Below are 21717 nucleotides of genomic sequence, written 5' to 3'. Positions count from 1 at the left end.
GGCAAAGTCAGAATTCCAGCCTGGATCCACTGCTCTTGCCACTGAAGGAAGGGAATAAGTATGTATGCCCTACACTGTGCTAAGAACTTTAAAATATTATCATATTCAATCTATGGAGGCAGAGACCCATGCTAGGGAATGTCTTGATAAATGCTCATTGACTGATTGTTTGAGTTGGTCCATTTGTTCAGCTTTAGTCATCATCTTGTAAGCAGCAGATCTAAAAGACGAGAGTCAATCCAATCTAATGTATACCTCCTCTAAATTATAGGTTTTGCTGCAGTTGGTGGTATGGAAGGGCTGAAGGACAAATACTTCACAGCTGTAGCCAGCAATCGGAGTGCAAATAACAGCTGTGGGTTGCCTAGAGATGATGCTTTCCATATTTTCCGAGACCCTGTAAATTCGGATCTCCCCTGGCCAGGAATCCTTCTTGGAATGTCAGTTCCTTCACTTTGGTACTGGTGTACTGATCAGGTACAGGGCAGCCTTACTCGCATGTTCGCTATGCATAGTTTTATTTCAGCACATTCATTTAATTCTGTGATTCAACTTAACGTCATTAAGGGCCTTCCCTCTGGATTCTATTTGCTTAAAGAAACTTTCTCTTCTAGGGACTGTTTCTTTCTCATTGTGTCTTCTTGGTACTCTGTTCTGATTCCTCTTTCTTTCTTCTCTCCTACCTGCCTAATGCTATTTAAAACAATGCAAAATTCCAATTTTAGCAAAATGGGGGAGAGGAGAAACATAACTGTTAAGGAGATAGTATCTCTCATTGTAGGTGAACAGTATTGCATTTTCAACATAATTTAACTTTCTTTATTAAAAGTAAATGGAAAATGGGGGGGGGGGGGGGCAGCTGGGTAGCTCAGTGGATTGAGAGCCGGGCCTAGAGATGGGAGGTCCTAGGTTCAAATCCGGCCTCAGATACTTCCCAGCTGTGTGACCCTGGGCAAGTCACTTGACCCCCATTGCCCACCCTTACCACTCTTCCACCTATAAATCAATACACAAAAGTTAAGGGTTTAAAATTTTAAAAAAAAGGAAAAAAAAGTAAATGGAAAGGGGGGCAGCTTGGAGGCTCAGTGGATTTGAGAGTCAGACCCAGGGATGGGAGGTCCTGGGTTCAAATCTGACCTCCTAGCTGTGTGACCCTGGGCAAGTCACTTAACCCTCTTTGCCTCGCCCTTACCTCTCCTTTGCCTTAGAACCAATACCCACTATTGATTCTAAGAAAGAAGGTAAGGGTTTTAAAAAAATAAATGGAAAGTAATATCACAAAAGAGGTCAATTTAAGGGGGGAAAAGGATCCTCAAAGAAGGTATTTTTGAAAGCATTTCATCCCAAGTATTTCTCCAATATAATAAATTCTCAAATTATATTTTAATTTGGTTCATCCCCACGTGAGAGTGTTGCTGACCATGCGTTGGTCACCTCTCCTTTAATCAATCATCTCTCCTGACTAATTCAATTATTCACCTGCCTAAAGGTGAATGGAAAAGAGATGCAAATTAGGTGGTTTCTGGAGGGCCCTTCAATCTCTGTCACTTATGGCCTCAAACCCTTTGACCTTTGGTTGATACATTTTAGGGTACTCAAGTATCTGTGAATCACATCTCATTTTCCCATTGGTTTTCATTCTTTTTTCATTTTAAGAGATGTGTTTCCATAGAAAAAGAAATCTAACCTCTACTGTTCAAAAGCATTTACTTCAAAGAACTGCAGTTTTACCCCTCTGGGGAATCTCTCCTTTGCTGCAGATTACAGCTCTTCCCTAACGTAGAAAATTGATTTTGAGACATGCTATGGCTGAAAAAAAAATTCCTTTGGGATCCTTGCTTAAAATGTAATGATACAAATTTGGGGATCAATTGGTATGTCTGTATTAATGTTAAACCACGACAGAAAGAATTAAAAGAAGTCATTAAAACTCCAATATTTAATTGGATGCTTCATAAGATATCAACCAGCAGAATTCTTCCCTTCATTGAAAACTCTCATTGTTTTGGAAGACGGTGCATTAATAGAACATCAGATACTCTTATCAAAATCAAATCAAGAACAAAGATCAGGGAAATATGATTGGAGAACCATTTATATGAAAAAGATCTAAGAGCTTTAGTGCCTTGCTGGCCCACTATAAGTTAACAGTAGAACATGATTTCCCCTCTCCCAGGAAAAAAAAAAAGGGAAAAGGGTTGACGTGAGCATTGACTTAATGATAGAAGCATGGTGTTCAGAGCAGGAGAAGTGATAATGTCTCTTTATTCTGTCCTAGTCAGAAAACACCTGGAGTGTTTTATTAAGTTCTGGGCAATACATTTTATTTTCTTTATTTTTAAAACCCTTACCTTCCATCCTAGAATCAATACTATGTATTGGTTCTAAGACAGAAGAGTGGTAAAGGCTAGGCAATGGGGGGGGGGTGTAAAGTGACTTGCCCAGGGTCACACAGCTGGGAAGTGTCTGAGGCCATATTTGAACCCAGGATCTCCTGTCTCTAGGCCTGGCTTTCAATCCACTGAGCCACTTAGCTGCCTCCTCTATAGAGCTCTAAGACATTCAAAGTAATGTAAGATAAGAACTTGAAGAAAAAAGAGACTGAGAGAGATTAAATGACTTATCCACAGTTATACAGTTGGTAAGTCTCTGAAGAAGAATTTGAACTTGGGTGTTCCAGAGTCCAAATCCAACACTCTATCTCCTGTATCACCTAGCTTCCTCTAAATGGATGTGGACTTATTCTGCTTAACATTAAAGGATAAAACCAAAATGAACAGGGTGAGACCAATTTCAGCTCAGTATAAGGAAAAATTTCCAAATAATTAGAGCTATTCAAAAAATGGAATGAACTGCCTCAAGGGATAATGTATTTCCTGACACTGGATGCTTTTAAGGAGTCATCAGATGACCACTTGGGAATATTTTATTTTTAAATAATATTTTATTTTCCTAATTACATATAAAAATAATTTTTACATTCTTTTTTTTTTAATTTTGAGTTCCAAATTCTCTCCCCCCTCCCTGGGACAGTAAGCAATCCCATGGGTATATTTTTAAAGGAATTCTGGCTCTGTTCATGTTTAGATAAGATAACCTCTTCACACAGAGATTCAGTGATTATATGTTGGTGCAAAAATCACATCTCATTGAAAGCTCCTGATTGACTCTAGGATGGAGGGCAAAAGTACTGCTAACGAGCCCAAATAATACTGAATCTTGCCAAAAATTTTGTCCCAATAGTCTTAGTGCCATTTAAAGCTTTTATTGTCTAGTGCTTAAATGGCACTAAGACTTTTGGAACACTATATTTAGTCTCGAATCGAAACAGATGTGTTCAGTCTCATGAGAACCCACTGCATGTTAAATGCCATAAAGGAACAACAACATGAACATCTCACTCATGAGGTATTGGGATGTTGGTCCTTCTTACCCCTTTGTTTCCCCCCCACTTCTAGAGGCAGTTAGGGATTGCACCTGAATTCACTTTTCTTAACCACATGACCCTGGGTAAGTCACTTAATCTCTGCCTGTCTCAGTTTGAAGATTAAAAACAGGACCTACCTCCCAGGGTTATTTCAAGGATGAAATGGACTGATATTTGTAGAGCCAATAGTAGAGTTCCTGACACACAGTAGGTTTGTTTGGTTTTTAACCCTTATCTCCTGTCTTAAAATCAATACCACGTATTGATTCCAAGACCAAAGAGCGGAAAGGGCTAGGCAATTTGGGTCAAGTGACTTGCCCAGGGTCACATAGTTAGGAAGAGTCTGAGGTTAGATTTAAATTTAGGACCTCCCACCTCTAGGTCTGACTCTCAATCCACTGAGCTGCCAAGCTGCCCCCATCAGATTTTTGAAATATATATATTTTTTAATATTGTTATTTTCTTTTTTAAAAATTGTTATTTTCTTCATCATCATGCCTTTGTTAAGAATAGATAATGTCACCTCTTAGACATAGGGCTAGCCTTAGCTCAATCAGAGCTCCTTGTTTCAATCAAATTTAATTCCAGAAATACTTGTTGAGTACCTACTGTCTATAAGACACTGTCTTAGCCACTGAGGATATAAAGATGAGAAATAAGCCATCCTGATCCTTGAGGAACTTTTATGTTACTATTCACAGCTAGGGAAACACATAACAGATACAAGGTAATTTCAAGAAAGAGATCAACTGAATACCGGAGAAAAAAGCTCATGTAGGAGGTGGGAGTTGAAGGTATCCGGGACTTCCATGATACTAAAGTGAAGAAGGAGTATTAATCCAAACAGGTAGCATTTCTTGTGCAAAGGTGCAGGGGCTGGAGATGGACAGCTAGAAAACAAGTTTGAAATGAAGCCCGCTTTAAGGAGAATACAATGAAACGAGACTGGAAAGAAGAGGGAATCTAGCCCCTGCTCCTATGAAGCCCTGCTTTGTAGAGATGCTACTAATAGTAATAGAGTAATACACAGTAGCCCAAGCACCAAAGAAAGAATTCGAGGACAGTGAAAGACCACAGATTAAGTAAGTGGCAAAATGAATAGTGTGGTAGACAGTAAGGGCTCTCTATCTTCTTTCTGCCTGATATTTCATCAGAGGAATTGTGTAGGAAGACTTAGAAGTGAGGAGAGCAGGTAGGTGGCTCAGGGGATTGAGAGCCAGGACTAGAGATGGGAGGTCGTGGGTTCAAATCTGGCCTCAGACAATTCCTAGCTGTGTGACCCTGAGCAAGTCACTTAACCTCCCATTGCTTAGCCCTTACCGTTCTTTGGCTTTAGAACCAATACACAGTATTGATTCTAAGATGGAAAATAAGGCTTTTTTAAAAAAGTGATAAGAATATGATTATATGGACTTAGAAGAATTTTCCCCTAGAGAAGGAACCTCAGACCTCTTTCCCTTTGAGTTCCTTGCTGGACATCACATTCAAAATAAGAATGAACAAAGTTGGCAATGATAGCACGCTCATCTTTTCCAATCCACTTGTGGAGAGTATTCTCAGGCTGAGTAAGTGGCCCTTGTCCACGCTGCTCCTGTGCCCTCCCAAGCGCCCTCTTTGGTTTGCAGGTGATTGTCCAACGGTCTCTTGCTGCCAGAAATCTTTCCCACGCCAAGGGGGGCTCGCTGATGGCCGCATACCTGAAGGTGCTGCCTCTCTTCCTGATGGTGATGCCTGGCATGGTCAGCCGAGTTCTCTTCCCAGGTGAGAGGGAGTGGGAGGGCAATCATATACAGACTATCGATCAAGCCAATTGAACTATAAACTATGGAAAGACCACTGGATTTGGGATCAGAGGACTGGGTTCAAATTCCAGATCTGCTATTTACTCCCTGTGGGACCCTGGTCAAATTATTTAACATATCTGGACCTCATTTTCTTATCTTTAAAATGAGGCAGTTGGCATGTCTTCAAAGGACCTATGATGAAACATGTTACTGACCTACAGACTAAGAGGTGAAGGACACAAAGTACAGAAAGAGACTAATATTTTTGGCCATGGATACAGTGTGGATTCATTTTTCCTTGACTGTGCATATTTGTAATAAGGGTTCCCCCTCATTTCTCTTGGGTTTTAATTGGGGGGTCAGGATAACAATAGTAATGAAGAGAGGGTCATTGACTTTTTTTAAATACACAAGAAAACGGAAGTTTATAAGAAGTAGAGACAAATAGGATAAGCAGGACTTTTGAAGTACAAAAAGTAGGACTTTTGAAAGTAATTTGTAGGATTTACACATATTTTTTTTAAAGCCAGCAGTCTGACGCAGAGATATGTTTTTATGCAGAATTCTCTTTTTGTGTTCTGCTTTGGGCATGGAAATACTCTTTTCTGGTGTTTAAATTCAGAATAAAATTTTGCTAAAAAGTGGATCATATGGATTAGATGATCTTTTAAGACTCTTTCTAGCTCTAAATCTATGATCCTATGAAACTGAATTGGCCTTGGCATCTTGGATTTATTTCCCTGGTGGCTGGAATCATTTTTCTTCAGTTGCTTCCCTGGCCCATGCCAACTTATCTCCAAAAGAAATTCATCTTCTATTTTTATTACGTTACGGCCTTATTCAAGCATTAACTCAACAGTGGTCCATCCTCCAGGTAGCACCATTGGCCAGAAACCTTGAAAAAATATCTGACCTGGGAGTAGGCAGGAGTCTTCATCTGTAGAACAAGAAGGTGAGACTGGCGCATCTGAAAACTCTCCTCTAATTCTGATATTCTTTGAGGCTATTTTTCTAATAAGGTTTATAGGATCAGAGAATTTAAAGCTGGAAAGGGCTGGAGAGAACATCATGTCCCAACTGCCCCTTGTGTAGCTGAAGAAACATTCACTGGCTCATTCTTTCACCCAAATGTTTTCAACACCTTCTGTTTGCCATGTACTGTACTATACTCACTATACAAAGGAAAATAAGATCTAGTCCAGCATCTTATCGAAGTTCTCACCTAGTAAAGAGAAAATTCGACATTTGCAAAGATCAATATGGTATACACACATCCAAGAAGAAATAAAGTGCTTTAAGATCTGATGAAGAAGAAATGTCTCCTCCCTGAGATCGAGAAAGAATGAGGAAGGCTTCATGAAGGAAGAGCCATTGAAACTTGGTGATGTGTTTAAAATTGTAGATGTGATGTCAGCTTGCTGGTATCAAGACAAGGAAATTTTGGATGTAAGAAAAGAGGCAGATTGTGAAGAAGCAGAAAAGTGTGGGACGTATCTGAAGAATAATGAGGAATCCAGAGAGAGTAGTGTGAGATAGGGCCATAAAGGGAGATCAGAGACAGACTGCAGAGAGTCTTAAATGGCAGATTATTTCATCCATTAGGGAAGGGAAGGAGAAGAGAGTAAGCATTTGTGTATAGCATCTACACGTGCCAGACACTATACTAACCGCTACTAGATATTATCTCATTTAATCCTCATAACAACCTTGTGAGGTAGGTACTGTTATTATCCCCGTTTATAGGTAAGGAAATTGAGACAAACAGAGGTTAAGTGACTTGCATAGAGTTGGAGAGCTAATAAGTGATTGCGACTGGATTTGAACTAGGGCAGTGATGGAGGCCTTTTAAACACCATGTGCCATGCCCTGCCCCCAGAGACTTCATGCCGTGTCCCCCACCCCCACCCCACACAGGGGAGGGAGAAAACACTCCCATTGAGCTGCTGGGCAGAGGAGTGGGTTAATATTCTCAGCACAGGTGAAGAGGGGGAAGGGAATTTTCCCCAGCATCCTCCCCAGCTCTGCCACCTTACCCGCTGTACACCCCCACAGGATTGCTAGGCAGAGAGGTGGGGGATGTGAAAATATGTCCAGGCACAGTGGAAAGGGGGAGGGGAACAGCTCCACTTAAGTCCCTCTGCCTTTCTAGTAAAGAACTCTGGGGGGAGAGGTGCATGCCCACAGAGAGTGCTCTGTGTGCTGTCTTTGGCACATGTACCATAGGTTCGCCATCATTGAACTAGGGTGTTTTGGTTTGGTTTTTTCCTGACTCCAGAACCAGTGCTCTATTTACTGTGTCACCTAGTGCCCCTTTAGGTACCAGGGATCCTTTAAAGGTATTTGAGTGGAGGAATGACCTGGTTAGGGTGATAGGCATGGGTGGGATTGGGAAGACAAACCACAAAAAAGAGCAACATTTACCAACCAATTAAACCATAGAAATGACATAGAAAACTGAAAAGGTCCTCATTTCTGGTTAATTTGAAGACAAGTCAACTTCCCTTCCTAAACTACTTTGTATTTATCCTACCCATAATTATATGTGTTCATCTTGTCAACATCTGGTTAACTTGAAGGGAAATTAATCTCCCTTCCTAAACTACTTGGCATTTATCCTGTGCATAATTATATGTGATCATCTTGTCTCTCCCAATAGAGATTTCCTTGAGAGCAGGGACTGACTCATTTTTGTATTTGTGTCCTCATTACCTAGCATGGCCCCTAGCGCATAGTAGATGTTTTAATAAATGTTGATATATTGGCTGTTTTATACCAGAAGAGGCAATCATTGGAATCTACATGGCTGGAGGCTTCAGTGCCAGGTTCTCATAGCCCTTGCCCATGGTGCTGGCAAATTACAGCCATGGGACCAGACTCCTTTTGTGTCCCTACTCACATGGCCATGACATGTTTAAAAACTTCTCTTTACTGGAGGGTCCAAAACTTGAAGGATGTTGGGAAAAGAAACACCTGGGAAAGACTTCAGCTATCTCTGCCCTTGTCTTCCTTTTGTTCTGATGGAGAGTCAGGAGGCTTGAGTTCCAGTCTTTGGTCTATCATTTTAGGAATGTGACTAGGCAAGATTCTTTAACCTTTGTGTCTCAGTCTCCCCATTTGTAAAAGGGGAATATTAATGATTTCTGAGTCTTCTTCACTGTGGAGATCTAGTAAGAAGGGGTTTTGGAAGTTTCTGGGGTACCAGATAATTTTTTTTCCCTTGTGATCTGTGTAGTCAATCAGTCATGGTCACTGTACCATTTATACTAGCATGACAGAGTCACAGATCCAGGACCAGCTTTATAGGTGGCTAAGAAGGATCCCTGCCTTGTTAGAGTTCCTACATTATGACCCCTGGTCTGAGGCAGGCTGGACCTGCCCAGAGCTCAAGGTTCCTCAGCCTTTGCCAAATCATGTCTACCTAGCTCTGCCCTATGTGTTTTCCTTTACAGATTTGGTTGCTTGTGCTACTCCTGAGATCTGCCAGAAAATCTGTGGCAACTCTGCTGGATGCTCTGATATTGCTTATCCCAAACTTGTCCTGGAGCTCCTGCCCTTAGGTATGAGGCCTCCCCATCTCTCATGAGGACTAGAACAAAGAGATGGGCTCTTCGTTTGATGTTGTCCTAGTCTAAGGTCTGGTTATAGACTGGTCTAAATTCTAAGCTAGTTTGGGCTCTCTGCTGGACCCAGCTGTGAGCTTGAGGCTTGGATTTCAAGCTCTGGAGACTAGATTGCGATACTTTTAAGTATCACTCCTAACCCAGAACAAGACAAAACGAAAAAGACAACCTAGTGGCCTCATCCTAAGAGGAGCTGATCAAGGTCCTTCTCATCACCCAGAGGACTCTCTACCTACTTCTCCACTACTCCATGATGGCAAGGGTTGCTAAAAGCAAGACCTTGGGTTGTGGACTTGGGTCTTGCCAGGGTCTGGAGGCTATTGATTGAAGAAGAAAGAAATTAGGGGGTAACAGCTATTGCCAAGAAGGAACTTGTGGTCTTTCCTCTGCCTCCCAGGGCTCCGGGGACTGATGATGTCCGTGATGGTGGCTGCACTGATGTCTTCCCTCACCTCCATCTTTAATAGTTCCAGTACCATCTTCACTATGGATCTCTGGCTTCATTTTCGGCCCAAATCTTCCGAATGGGAACTCATGATTGTGGGCAGGTGAGGGGATGATGCTGACCTCACCCCACAAACCCTGACCCTCTTTAGAATCATATAGCCTTTATAGAAGGAGACTAAGGGAGCAATCCATGCTGGATGGGAGGGAAGAAAGAGAGCTGAAAGATACAGTAATCAACTTCAAGTTCCTAGAGGTAGAACCCAATCAGTAATTCTACTATTGTGGTTGAATGGGAACTTTTAGCAACCCCTGCCATCATGGGGTAGGCGGAAGGGAGTTCTTTCAGACACAGGAAATATCTTGGTCAAGAGTCCAGACTAGGAGGCATTCTTGGGTTGAGGCCACTAACCTTGAGACTGAGGAAAAAACAGACTAAAGAATATCTGCATTATTACATTAAGTGAAGCAATAAACACCTCCATGACAGATTTGAAAGGTTTCATGATACTACCTTCACCCCCAACCATCTTGACTTTCAAGGCTGACCCCACAATTTTCTGGCTCAATGGGTAGAGGGAGGCCTTTCCCCAGAAATGGGTAATGGGAGAGAAGAGAGAACTAATGTTGGACCTTTCTCTGGGTGGGGTCTGGCTGGACCAGATTGTTTGTGCTGCTGCTGGTTGTGGTGTCCATCCTCTGGATCCCGTTGGTACAGGCAAGCCAAGGTGGCCAGCTCTTCATTTATATCCAGTCCATCAGCTCTTACCTGCAGCCTCCAGTGGCCATTGTTTTCATCTTGGGCTGTTTCTGGAAGCGAACGAATGAAAAGGTAGAATTTGTGAATTCTATGTTTGTAATATTGTTTAGTGTCAAAGTTGAAAAAGGGCTTTGGGACATCCAATGTGGCCACTAGAAGGCCTCCATGCATGCAGAATATCACAGCTACAGTGGGGACAGTGGGTCTGAGAACATAGATGATCACAACTGGTAGGGATCTCAGAGAAAAGGATTTTTTTTAATTCAAAGATATTTTATTTTTCCAGTTACATGTAATAATACTTTTCAACATACATTTCCCAAAATTATAAGATCCAAACTGTCTCCCTCCCTCTCTTTCCCCTCCCTACCACTCAGAGATGGCAAGTAATTTGAACTGGGCTATACCATGCAAAACACTTCCATGTTGGTCATTGTTATAAGAGCAGACTCATACAAAACCAAAACCCCCCAAAATTCATTAAATACACTGATGTGAAGGATGCATGCTTTGATCCTCATCCATCCAACTCCAACAGTTCTTTCTCTAAGTGGATAACATTCCCCATCATAAGCCCCTCAGAACTGTCCCAGATCATTGAGTTGCTCAGAGTAGCTAAGTCTTTCATAGTTGTACAATACTGCTGTTGCTGTTTACAGTGTTTTTTGGTTCTGCTTGTTTCACTCTACAGCAGTTCATATAGATCTTCCCAGCTTTTCCAAAATCATCATATTTTTTTATAGCACAATAGTATCCCATCACCAACATATATCACAATCTGTTCAGCTATTCCCCAATTTATGGGCATTCCCCTAATTTCCAATTCCTTGCCGCCACAAAAAGAGCTGCTATAAATATTTTGGTACAAGTAGGCCTTTTCCTCTTTTTTATGATATCTTTGTTATACAGACCTAGGAGTGGTGTTACATGATCAAAAAGCTTTTTGGGCATAGATCCAAATTGTTCTCCAGAATGGCTGAATCATTTCACAACTCCACCAATAATGCATTAGTGTCCCAATTTTGTCATATCCCCTCCAACATTATCATTTTACTGTCATATTGGCCAATCTGATAGGAGTGAGGTATTACCTCAGAGTTGCCTTAATTTGCATTTATCTAATCAAGAGTGAGTTAGAACATTTTTTCATATGATTACTCATAGCTTTGATTTCTTCATCTGAAAACTGCTTGTTTATATACTTTAACTATTTATCAATTGGGGAATGGCTTATATTCTTATAAATTTGACTTAGTCCTCCATAGAGCTGAAAAATTAGACCTTTATCAAAGAAATTTGTTATAAAACGTTTTCCCAGTTTATTGTTTCCCTTCTAATCTTGGTTACATTTGTTTTGTTTGTACAAAACCTTTAATTTCATATAATTGAAATTATTCATTTTACATCTTATAATGTTCTCTATCTCTTATTTGGTCATAAATTCTTCCCTTCTCCAAAGATTTATCAGGTAAACTATTTTATGTTCCCCTAATTTAGTTACAACACTTTTTATATCTAAATCATAAATCCATTTTGACTTTATCTTGGTAGAGGTTGTGAGATATTGGTCTATACCTAGTTTCTGCCATACTGTTTTTCAAATTTCCCAGCAGTTTTTGTTAAACAGTGAGTTCTTATTTCAAAGCTGTGATCTTTGGGTTTATCAAACAGTAGGCTGCTAAGGTCAATTACTCCTGTATATTGTGTATCTAATCTATTCCATTGATCTACCATTCTATTTCTTAGCCAGTACCAAGCTCTTGATTACAGCTTTATAGTACAGTTTGAGATCTGTTACTGATAAGCCACCTTCCTTCTCATTTTTTTTCATTAATTCCCTTGATACTCTTGACCTTTTGTTCTTCCAGACAGAATTTTGTAATTATTTTTTATTTCTATAAAAGAATTATTTGGCATTGAACAAGTAAATTAATTTAGGTAGAATTATCATTTTGATTATTAGCTTGGCCTATCCATGAACAAATAATATTTTTCCAGTTGTTTAGATTCGACTCTATGTGAAAAGTGTTTTATAATTATGTTCATATAATTCCTGGGTTTTCTCGGCAAGTAGATTCCCATGTATTTTACATCGTCTAGAACTATTTAAAAAAGAAATGTCTCTCTCTCTCAGACAGCATAAAATTTTAGAACTTAGATGTAAGGAAAAAAAAGAAGGAAGAAAATAAGCACTTGTTAAATACCTGCTATGTGCCAGCCCTGTGCTAAGTGCTTTAGAAATATTTCCTCATTGGATCTTCACAAAAACTCTGGAAGGTGTTATTATTATTATTCCCAATTTACAAATATGAAGCTGAGGCAAACAGAGTTACATGGCTTGCCTCGGGTCACACAGCTAGGAAACATCTAAGACCAAATTTGAACTCAGGTCTTCCTGTCTCCAGGTGACACCATCCTAGAATGTCAGATCTAGAAAAGATAAACGACACGAAAGCACAGCAAAAGGTGTAAGGGAGCATTCGTGGCTCTTCTCCACTTGGAGAAGAGCAAGCTTAGGATTCTGGACTCTAAGATGACTTTCTGTTGCTTGACAGGGGGCCTTCTGGGGTCTGCTGGTGGGCCTGTCCATAGGCATGATCCGGCTGGTGCTGGACTTCATCTATGTGCAGCCCCGATGTGACCAGGTTGATGAGCGTCCAGGTGTGGTGAGGTACATTCACTACCTCTACTTCTCCATGATCCTGTCCATCATCACACTGGTCACTGTGGTCACAGTGAGTTGGTTCACAGAGCCGCCTTCTAAAGAGATGGTACGTTTGGCTTTGGCTGTGGAATTCAGGCCCCAACTGGCCTCCGGGGTGACGAGGTTGGTCAAGGCCAGGGAGTCTCCCGGCGGACCTGGGCGCTCTCCCTTTCCCCGCTGCCCGAGGCTGCCCTGAAAGGAAGTTTCTGCTGGTGGTTATTAGAAGGCATTAGAAAGTGGGACAGGCAGCAGTTTCTTCCTCCTGTACTTCCAGGCAGATGCACAGACTGTAGTATGAGCTGGGGAAAACCTGAGAAACTCCTCACGGGCTGCTTCCTCCCTCCCCAGGTCAGTCGTTTGACCTGGTTCACTCGCCACGATGCCTGGATCCAAGAGGAACAGGTAGTAGCAGACCCAGTACCGCTGAGCACCTCGAAGAGTGTCACCCCAGAGGGCAGAAGCACCAGCGCCAACTTGGAGATCTCCCACGATACTGTTTGTAAACCTCAGAGCTGTAAGTTAACCCTTAACTTCCTACTTTTGTATGGTTTTAAAATGTTTAAATAAAATATTTTATTTAATATTTCTTTGAATAATAATTAATTAAACCTATAATTTTAATATATATTAAAATATATAATTTAAATATATAAAAATATATTAAAATATTTTGTTTAAAGATACAGACCTGAGGCTCAAATGAATTATGTTTGTGCTGTGAAGGAATGTCCTGGCCATGAGGACCCAGGGTTCAGAATCAGAACACCTAGGTTCTCAGTTAAGTTTGACCCGAAAGAGCAGGTTAGACAAGTCTCTTCCTTCCTAGAGGAGTCGATGTCCCTCCTCTGTGAAGTGAGCCCAATATTCCTTGTCTATTTACTACTCCCTAAAGCCCCGAGAGTCCAAATTGAAATCAGATCTCAAAAAAAGGGCTCTTGGGGTTCAATAGAATAATGACAAAAGAAGCCCTCAAAAGCTTTTATGCACAATTAAAAAAGAAAACCTCTTACCTTTGTCTTAGAATCAATATTAATATTGGTTTCAAGGCAGAAGAGTGTTAAGGGCTCAGCTGGGTTAAGTCACTTGCCCAGGAGCTCACAGCTTGGAAGTGTCAGAGGTCATATTTGAACCCAGGACCTCCCATCTCTAGGCTTTGCTCTCAATCCACCGAGCCATCTAGCTGTTCCCTCCCCCCATTCAGGTCACTTCTTATATAGTCCTTTACAGAATTGTTTCTTTCCACTCTGATAGGTGGAATCTCTTCCCAAATATCTGCAACCTTTCTCTCTTCCCCTTTTGCCTTGATACTCCCATTGTGAGGGGCTTTTTCTCAAGCACCTTTGGTGATTTATGATAAATGAGGTCTTTACAGAGAGTCTCAAGTATGGCCATCCAGTGTCTCTCTTTATGCTAAGGGAGAAGATTCACAGCTTAGCATTTAATCCTATGGTCTCTGGGGCCACCAAAGCCCATGAATCTGAGGTCCTCAAGGATCAATCCTCAACACATCCTCAACAAGTCACTTAGCCTTTATGAGTTTTCCTATTTGTAAAAATAGTTAGTGTTAGAAGGAACAAATGAGGTAGAATATAGGAAAGACCCTTGTAAAAGCCCCTCATTCATGTGACAAATGTGTAGAGCTTCTTGAAGGTTACTCCAGAGCAGTGGTTCCCAAACTTTTTTGGCCTACCGCCCCCTTTCCAGAAAAAATATTACTCAGCCCCCTGGAAATTAATTTTTCTTAAATTTTAATAGCAATTAATAGGAAAGATTAATGCACCTGTGGCCATCACCACCTCCCTGGATCGCTGCAACACCCACCAGGGGGCGGTAGCACCCACTTTGGGAATCACTGCTCCAGAGTATCAAAAGTAGGATCTACACCAAGAAGGAAAGGCTTTGCTTAAGAAGCTGACAAAGGATGATGTCTCTGGATGAAGGAGCTATTCTCCAGAAGGTTGGCCAGCAAACAGCAATGACTTTGGGGCACCACAACTCAAGAAAGCCATCTCCTAAGGCATAAAGAGGTTGGACTCTACATCTGGAAAGAGCATCCATACTGGAGAAACCTTTTAAGTACCATCAATTATTCATTATTCCACATTCCACATTGGATTTCCTTTGGAATTCCATTCCATTGCTCTGGTTGCCTTTTTGAGGTTTTCTTTAAAATACATGGGAGCCAGTATGCAACATGGGCTTACTATGATACTATGATATATTATTACTTTCTAGCTACATGGGCAGCCCATCTCCTTTAGTCATATATATTTCTTGAATATCTTTTACACTGCTTTATACACACAATAAATTGTTGGTAATATTCCACCGTCTATACCCAACATGCAGATCTCCATTTCCCTTTGCTTAATTTTGATTCTTTATAGATTACACTATTTCATCTAGCATCGTTTAAAGAATACTTTCATTAGCAAGACAAGTCTTTGTTTCAAAGAGAAGCTTGGGGTCATTGAAAGTACTACAAATTTCTAACACATAACCCAGCTCACTTTCTTCCTACTATTCAGTTCTGGGCCCAATTTACTGTCCATCTTCATTGCCTTTCCAAAAAAAAAAGTAAATAATATATTAATATATTATTAATATTAATATGTATTTCCACACAGAAGGATTAGCTCAATGGACCATCCATCCAACTGTATATCATAGTCTGACATTTTTCATCTCTTTGGTTTTTTGCCTGTGTGAGTCATTAGTAGAAATTCTTTGATTGAATATAATCTAATTTAGAAAGCTCTGAAATGTTGCAATTAATGCAATCAGCAGTCATACACAAAGAGAAGCATCTAGGGAACCTCACAATTTATAGAGACCTCATCTCTCCTCTCTAGTTGGTTTACAAGACATTCTTCACATCAGAGCTAAAAGCAATTATCTCTGTTGCACCTATGAAGGAATCTTTTAGGATCTTAACATATATATATATGCATATATATATGATTGATGATTAACATCTTGTTTGAGGAGTGCCTTTTCATTTTGCTCATTCAAGTCAATTTTATTTTTATGGTCAACAAATAAACATGGTGAGATTGTTTATTTCTGTACTCTTCAGTCAAATATTTGATGTAAAGATAGGATTTGCTATAGAGTACCATTTGCAAAAGCTTGCTATTCTTGTTTCATATTTTTATCATTCATCCTTCAATGTGTGTAAGTTTCTAAAGAATTTGTAGAGATAAGAAAGTATTTATACACATATCTATCTGTATATCTCAGGAGTTTTGATATGACTCTCCATTGCTTTCTCACCAGCCCCCATTCCCAGTAGCAATAATACACAATTCATTTGCTATCTCCCCTCTCAAATATCTGAAGAAGTGATGTTAATCTGGAAGCCTTAAACTTGTTTCTTTTAATATTTTGATAACTGAATTTCAGCATAATTGATTTTTCTTCATAAAAACACTTCTGAAAAGGAGCCCGTAGTTCCACCAAACTGCCAAAGGGCTCCACAACACACAAAAAGGTTAAAAACTCCTCTATGGCCTCAAAATTGTGTCACATCCTGAATGGACTTCCATTCTATAGACTTGATCTGGTTCATCTGTTCTTGATCTTTGTGTATACTTTAGTGCCATTTTCATATTCCATTGGAGCACATCAGGCTGTTTGGCGTGGGGGGTGTCTATTGTCATTCTTGGAATTTCATCTTCAAATGTATACTGTATTTTCTTAGGTTTTCCCCCTATTACTTTCTCAGTGTTTTATGTGATTACATTGTCCATCATCTTTGACAATCCTCCTTAAAATTTTACAAATGAGTTTGTTCTCTATACTTTTTTGTTGTTATTGAGTCCCTTCATTCATTTTCAACTCTTTATGAGCCATTTGGGATTTTCTTGATGAAGATGCCAGAGTAGATTGCCATTTCCTTCTCCAGCTCCTTTTATAGATGAGAAAACTGAGGCAAACAGGGTTAAGTGACTTGCCCAGGGCCACATAGCTAGAAAGTGTTTGAGACCAGATTTGAACTCAGGAAGATGATTCTTCCTGACTTCAGGTCCTGTACTCTGTCTACTTCTCTGCCTTTATAGTAGCATTGTCTTTATTTCTATATCTCTCTGGGTGGTGAGGCCAATTTGTTTTTTAGATTGTTTTAGCCTCTTCATTGTGGTAAATGCTTTATATTGGTTAAACATCCGTAGAATAATACAACTGAATCTTTGTCTCTTCCTTTATCTTGTTTCTCATTTTCCTGCATTGATAGTTTATTTTTTAAAGATTCGTTGAGGGCAGCTCCTTAGCATGGTAGTTAGAGTGCCAGGTCTAGAGACAGAAGGCCCTACATTCAAATTTACATTAAACACTTCCTAGCTGTGTGACCCTGGGCAAGTCACTTAACTTCAGTTGACTAACCTTTGCTGATCTGTCTTTGAATTGATACCATGACAGAAGGTAAGGATTAGGGGAGATAAAAAAAGATTAGTTTAGAATTGTTTTGCTTCCACACTATATCTCCTTATTTTTATTATTTCTTATAATTTGGTAAAAATTTTGATCTTTGATCTAATAAGTTGATAATCTATACATTACCCATGGCAGGTAGGCAGTGTAGCAGATAGAATACTAAGTCTGGAATCAGGCAGATCTTCCTGATTCCAAATCCAGTTTTAGATTTTAACTGTGTTACCCTGGGCAAGTTAAATAACCTCCATTTACCTCAATTCCTCAACTTTAAAATGGGAATAATAGTTATAGGATTATCTTGAGGATCAAATGAAATACTATTTCTTAAATTCTTAGCACAGTGCCAGGCATGCTGGAGGTGCTAGAGAAATGTTTATTACATTCCCTTCCTTTTATAAACCCCTGAATCAGACATGACTCCTACAGTGGGAACTAGTGATTTCCTAATTGTTAAGGAAAAGTTTCCTTTTTTAGGGTGTTATTTGCTGTTCTTCATTTTCAGCACCCTCCAATTTACTTCCTGAAGAAAAGAAGCATACTCTAATCACGTGAAATGCGTAAATAAGTGTCTATTCTCATTTCTTGATCTTGAACTATTTCTTTTAACATTTTTAACTGTTCTCTGATATTTGCATTGAAGTCACTAGAGACAATACATCTTAGCTATCACATTTCTTCCCCACTCTTCCATCCCCAAGAGGAATCCCTGCACTTAGTCCCCATCGGTGTCTCTAGCTAAAAGTTCATAGTGCCATCTTCCGACCTAGAGACTTGATTGTGCCCCTCTTTAGAGGGGCTCTCCATCAGGCTGAGCCCTCTTTTTTTTTGTTTTTGTTTTTTTTATTTATTTTCTTTTTCTGAGCCCTCTTTTGGAAGCAGTGCTGCTGCTGAGGTTGTATTAGAACACATCCTGTAGAGAAGAGATCCCTTGATTTCACACTGGTTTGCTGAGGACCTTTAGTTGTTCAGAAGGCATCACGATGCTCTTTGATCCTCCCTCTGTCAGTCTTTCCTGGCCCAGGCAGGGCATATGGCTTTCTGGAACGGGTCGTTCAATGAGGAGGACCCTAAGCCATACCACATTCCCCTATAAATTGCCCCACTCCTCTATACCACAAGACTCCGCTAAGGGGGATCCGCTGTCCTTGGAGTTTACATTGGACTTCATATCTAGTTTTCACTGTCTCTAAAAGGCAGAGTTGTCATTTTATGACTAGAGAAACGGGAAAAACGAGGTGTTTAATCCAACCATCACAGCTAGGTCTTCAACCCAGGAGAGATCAAACATGGCATTGTTTGTTAACTGTGGATTGTCTGTTTTAGGCAATGTTACTGCAAAATCATCCAAAGTGAAGAAAGCCATCATTTGGCTCTGTGGAATGGACAGCAAGACTAATGAAACATCGATGAAGAAACCTGAACCTATTGTGGCTTCCTTAGAAGAAAATTCTCTTGTCAGAAGGATTCTGGATATCAACCTAATCATCTGTATCAGCACTGCCATTTTCCTCTGGGCCTACTTTGCCTAAGGATGGCTTTGGGGGATGGAAGGGAAAGACTGTTAGCTGAATTTCAAGGTTTTACTCTTCCTAATTTTCTGATTCATGAAAACAAAACAGTTGGTGACTTAGAATTTATTTTGTTTTTTTAAAAACCACTGTGGTGTCAGTTTTTTCTAGACCTTCAATACAAATGAATTTTAGGTCTGCGTTTCTGTGAGAGAAGAGGCAAAAAGATATGAGGGGATGACAAGCTGTCTTCATTTCTAAAATCCTTTGCTAGAAAAATTCACATAGCTCAGCGATTTGAGAGATTTTAAATGACAGACAAAAAATCCATTGCTGTTATTTATCCTTGCTCTGTTAAAGGATGCCCATGAATTGGGTATGAAATGAGATGGAGCTTTGCTAAGTGAAGGGGTTAGTGAACACTATATTGTATTTATGCTTTACCCATTTTACTTTTATTGCTTACTGAGACATAGTGAGCTGGCCTTGGAGCCAAGAAACCTGAATTCAAGTCTTGCCTGATACATAATGGCTATTATTTGAGGCCTCTCACTTAATAAAGCAACTCTAAGACAATAAATCATAGAGAAGGTGGCAAGAAGGGAACTTACTCATTTGGGGAATATATATTAATGAAATTATAAATGCAGTCCTTAATCAGAAAATCCACTTCTGTTCCTGTCTTTGGGCATCATTTCCCTTCTCTGGGTTTTGTCTTCCTCATTTATAAGATAGTGTGTATACATGAGAGGGAGTAAAGGAGGAAAGAAGATTGGATTAGATGATTATAAGGGTCCTTTTCCCAGCTCTAATATTCTTAGGCTCTGTGGATTATACTATGGGTCTTCTTCAGTAAGCCTTCTTGACCAGGTAGGCTTAAATAGAATCTGAGGAATTGATGGAGAATGGACTCTACCTGACTACAACTAAGAAAGATGCTATGGAACCTGTAGATGTCTCCTGACTGAAGAGACGTTAACCTACAGAACCTCTTTCCCTCACCCTCAAGGGGAAAAAAAAGGCATCTTTGGATGACAAAGATCCAGTTCCATACCCCCTATAAAATGTTTACTATAAGATGGCCAATCCCTCTACTATTGGGCTATATCCTTAATTAATCTAACGATGAGCCACTGTTAGTCTGAACATATTCCCTACTTAAATAGCAAAAAAACTTCTTCCTCTTTCTTAATTGCTTTGGGGTAGGGGAGAAGAGAGACAGACAGGCAGGCAGGCAGAGAGACAGACAGAGAGTGAGTGAGTGTGTGTTCAGGCCCTTTTCCTCTTCAGAAAGCTCATAATGTATAAATTACTTGTTTATGTTCATATTTATATTGTATCCCTTGGCCCATTTGTGAAAAAGAACCTGTTGAGACTTTCTCCCTTTTCCAGTCTCATCCGTATATGTTCTGTGACATTTAAATAAAATCATTACCAGCTCACACACTGGTGTTCTCGGGCCTCCCAACATAGCATACTTGTGAAATGGGCATTCTCACATTCAAGCCTACCTAGTCTCTGGGTAAGTGGTTGTTCCCAAGGCTCATTTCTTAAAGGAATGCTTGGAGAAAGTTTCATTTTCTTTCTCACAGTAACTTTGGCTCTTTGGAAATGAATGTTGAGAAATGGCTGAGTTAGTCCCTTATAAGTGTGAGCTATGGAAAAACCAAGGAATTCTAAGCATTTCCAAGATTAGCCCCATGTTCTTTTCCTTTGCCAGCTCCCTTTGAGGATATATCACGAAAGGGTGAAAATCACCAGCCAATCCATGCTATTTGTGGTCCTCGGGGACACGTGACCTTTGTCATAGATTTTCCAAGAAAGACCAATGCTGGCTCATCTTCCGATGATTACCATTCCAAAAATCTGGTTCCTGAGGGTCCTGTTGGAATTGGATGGAAATAACTGGAAGGGAAGTATAGGTTACTCAATTGACTGAGTCAGTTGAGCAATTTCAGTCCTCTGACTAAAGTCCAATTTCGAGGAGGCAGCTTCAAAATGGTGGTTTCAAGATGGTAGCTTGGAAGCAGTAAAAATCGTTTCCTCCATGAAAACTCTTCCATACCAATCAAAAACAAAGCACTTCAAGGGGGACAGAAAACCAAATCCAACAAGACAAAGCTACAGGACCCTCCTGCTTGATTCAATGTAAAAGGTATACAGAGAAGGTTGAATTATTGGGTTTAAGGAAAAGAAAGAAGGAAGGTCCTGGTGCCCCTCCCTCACCTACTATGCTGAGACTCGGGCAGCTGGTGGGATCTTAGGGTGAGGCCTCCAACTGAGACAGAGTGCCTTGCTACTATAGCTACTCAAGGTTGAAGGCTCAGACCACAGCTGGCAGGGAGGTTGCTGGAAGAAAGGCAGAGAGGAGGGCAGCCGGGTTGCAACCTTCAGCTACCACTCCTCCATCTTGGGCCTCTGGCAGTTTTGGCCTCAGGGAACATTATTAAGCTCTGCAGATCAGCTCAACTGGCTTAATCCAATTCACCAATAGTGCGAAGCCTCCAGAGAGCAGAAAAGCTCAGTCTCACAGAGCTAATAACTGACCAGAAGAGCAAGTGTACAAAACAGACAAAAAGTCAAACTCAACAACAAGACAGAGCCACAGGTCCCTCCTACTCAATTCAACCTGAAAGGTACAAGGGAAAACTTCAACATCCCTCCCCCACCTATTGTGCTGAGATCCACAGTAGGAATCCAGCTGACTGGGATCCCAGGCCAAAGGCTGCAACCACCACTGGAAGCTCAGGGCTCTGATCAGGCAGCTGGCAGGGAAGTGGCTGGCAGAAAAGAGTAGAGAAGAGGACCAAGAATAAGTACCTTCGGCCTCCACACCTTTGCTTTCACCTTAAGCAGGCAGCTGGGGAAGATCTGGCCTCAGGACACATTAATACAACATGTCATCTCCATCAGCCTAATCTAGTTAATCAGCAGAGTAGAGAAGCTCCTTCAGGGCAGAAAAGTCCAAACTCTCAGATCCAGCAAATAAACAGAGGAGCAAGAATACATACAATAAGGAGAGGGAAAGGAGGAAAAAAT

The 21717-nt window shown here is 40.5% G+C and overlaps 1 protein-coding gene across 2 annotated transcripts in view; it reads left to right on the top strand.

The window, feature by feature from the left end:
* Positions 1–20122, top strand: part of SLC5A11 (solute carrier family 5 member 11) — a 46489-nt gene extending 26367 nt beyond the window's left edge. For both annotated transcript variants that reach the window (XM_044658208.1, XM_044658214.1), the window contains 8 exons: positions 272–477; positions 5053–5188; positions 8661–8768; positions 9229–9379; positions 9939–10107; positions 12591–12806; positions 13088–13253; positions 18494–20122. In XM_044658208.1, the coding sequence (XP_044514143.1) occupies positions 272–477; positions 5053–5188; positions 8661–8768; positions 9229–9379; positions 9939–10107; positions 12591–12806; positions 13088–13253; positions 18494–18699 (1358 nt within the window). In that variant the 3' untranslated portion in view covers positions 18700–20122. The remainder of the gene's footprint in view (positions 1–271; positions 478–5052; positions 5189–8660; positions 8769–9228; positions 9380–9938; positions 10108–12590; positions 12807–13087; positions 13254–18493) is intronic.
* Positions 20123–21717: the final 1595 nt, after the last annotated feature.

Source organism: Gracilinanus agilis, chromosome 1, assembly GCF_016433145.1.
Source record: "Gracilinanus agilis isolate LMUSP501 chromosome 1, AgileGrace, whole genome shotgun sequence".
Classification (NCBI taxonomy): Eukaryota; Metazoa; Chordata; class Mammalia; order Didelphimorphia; family Didelphidae; genus Gracilinanus; species Gracilinanus agilis.
Note: the sequence above shows the minus strand (reverse complement) of the source record. Positions and strands in the feature narration are given on the sequence as shown.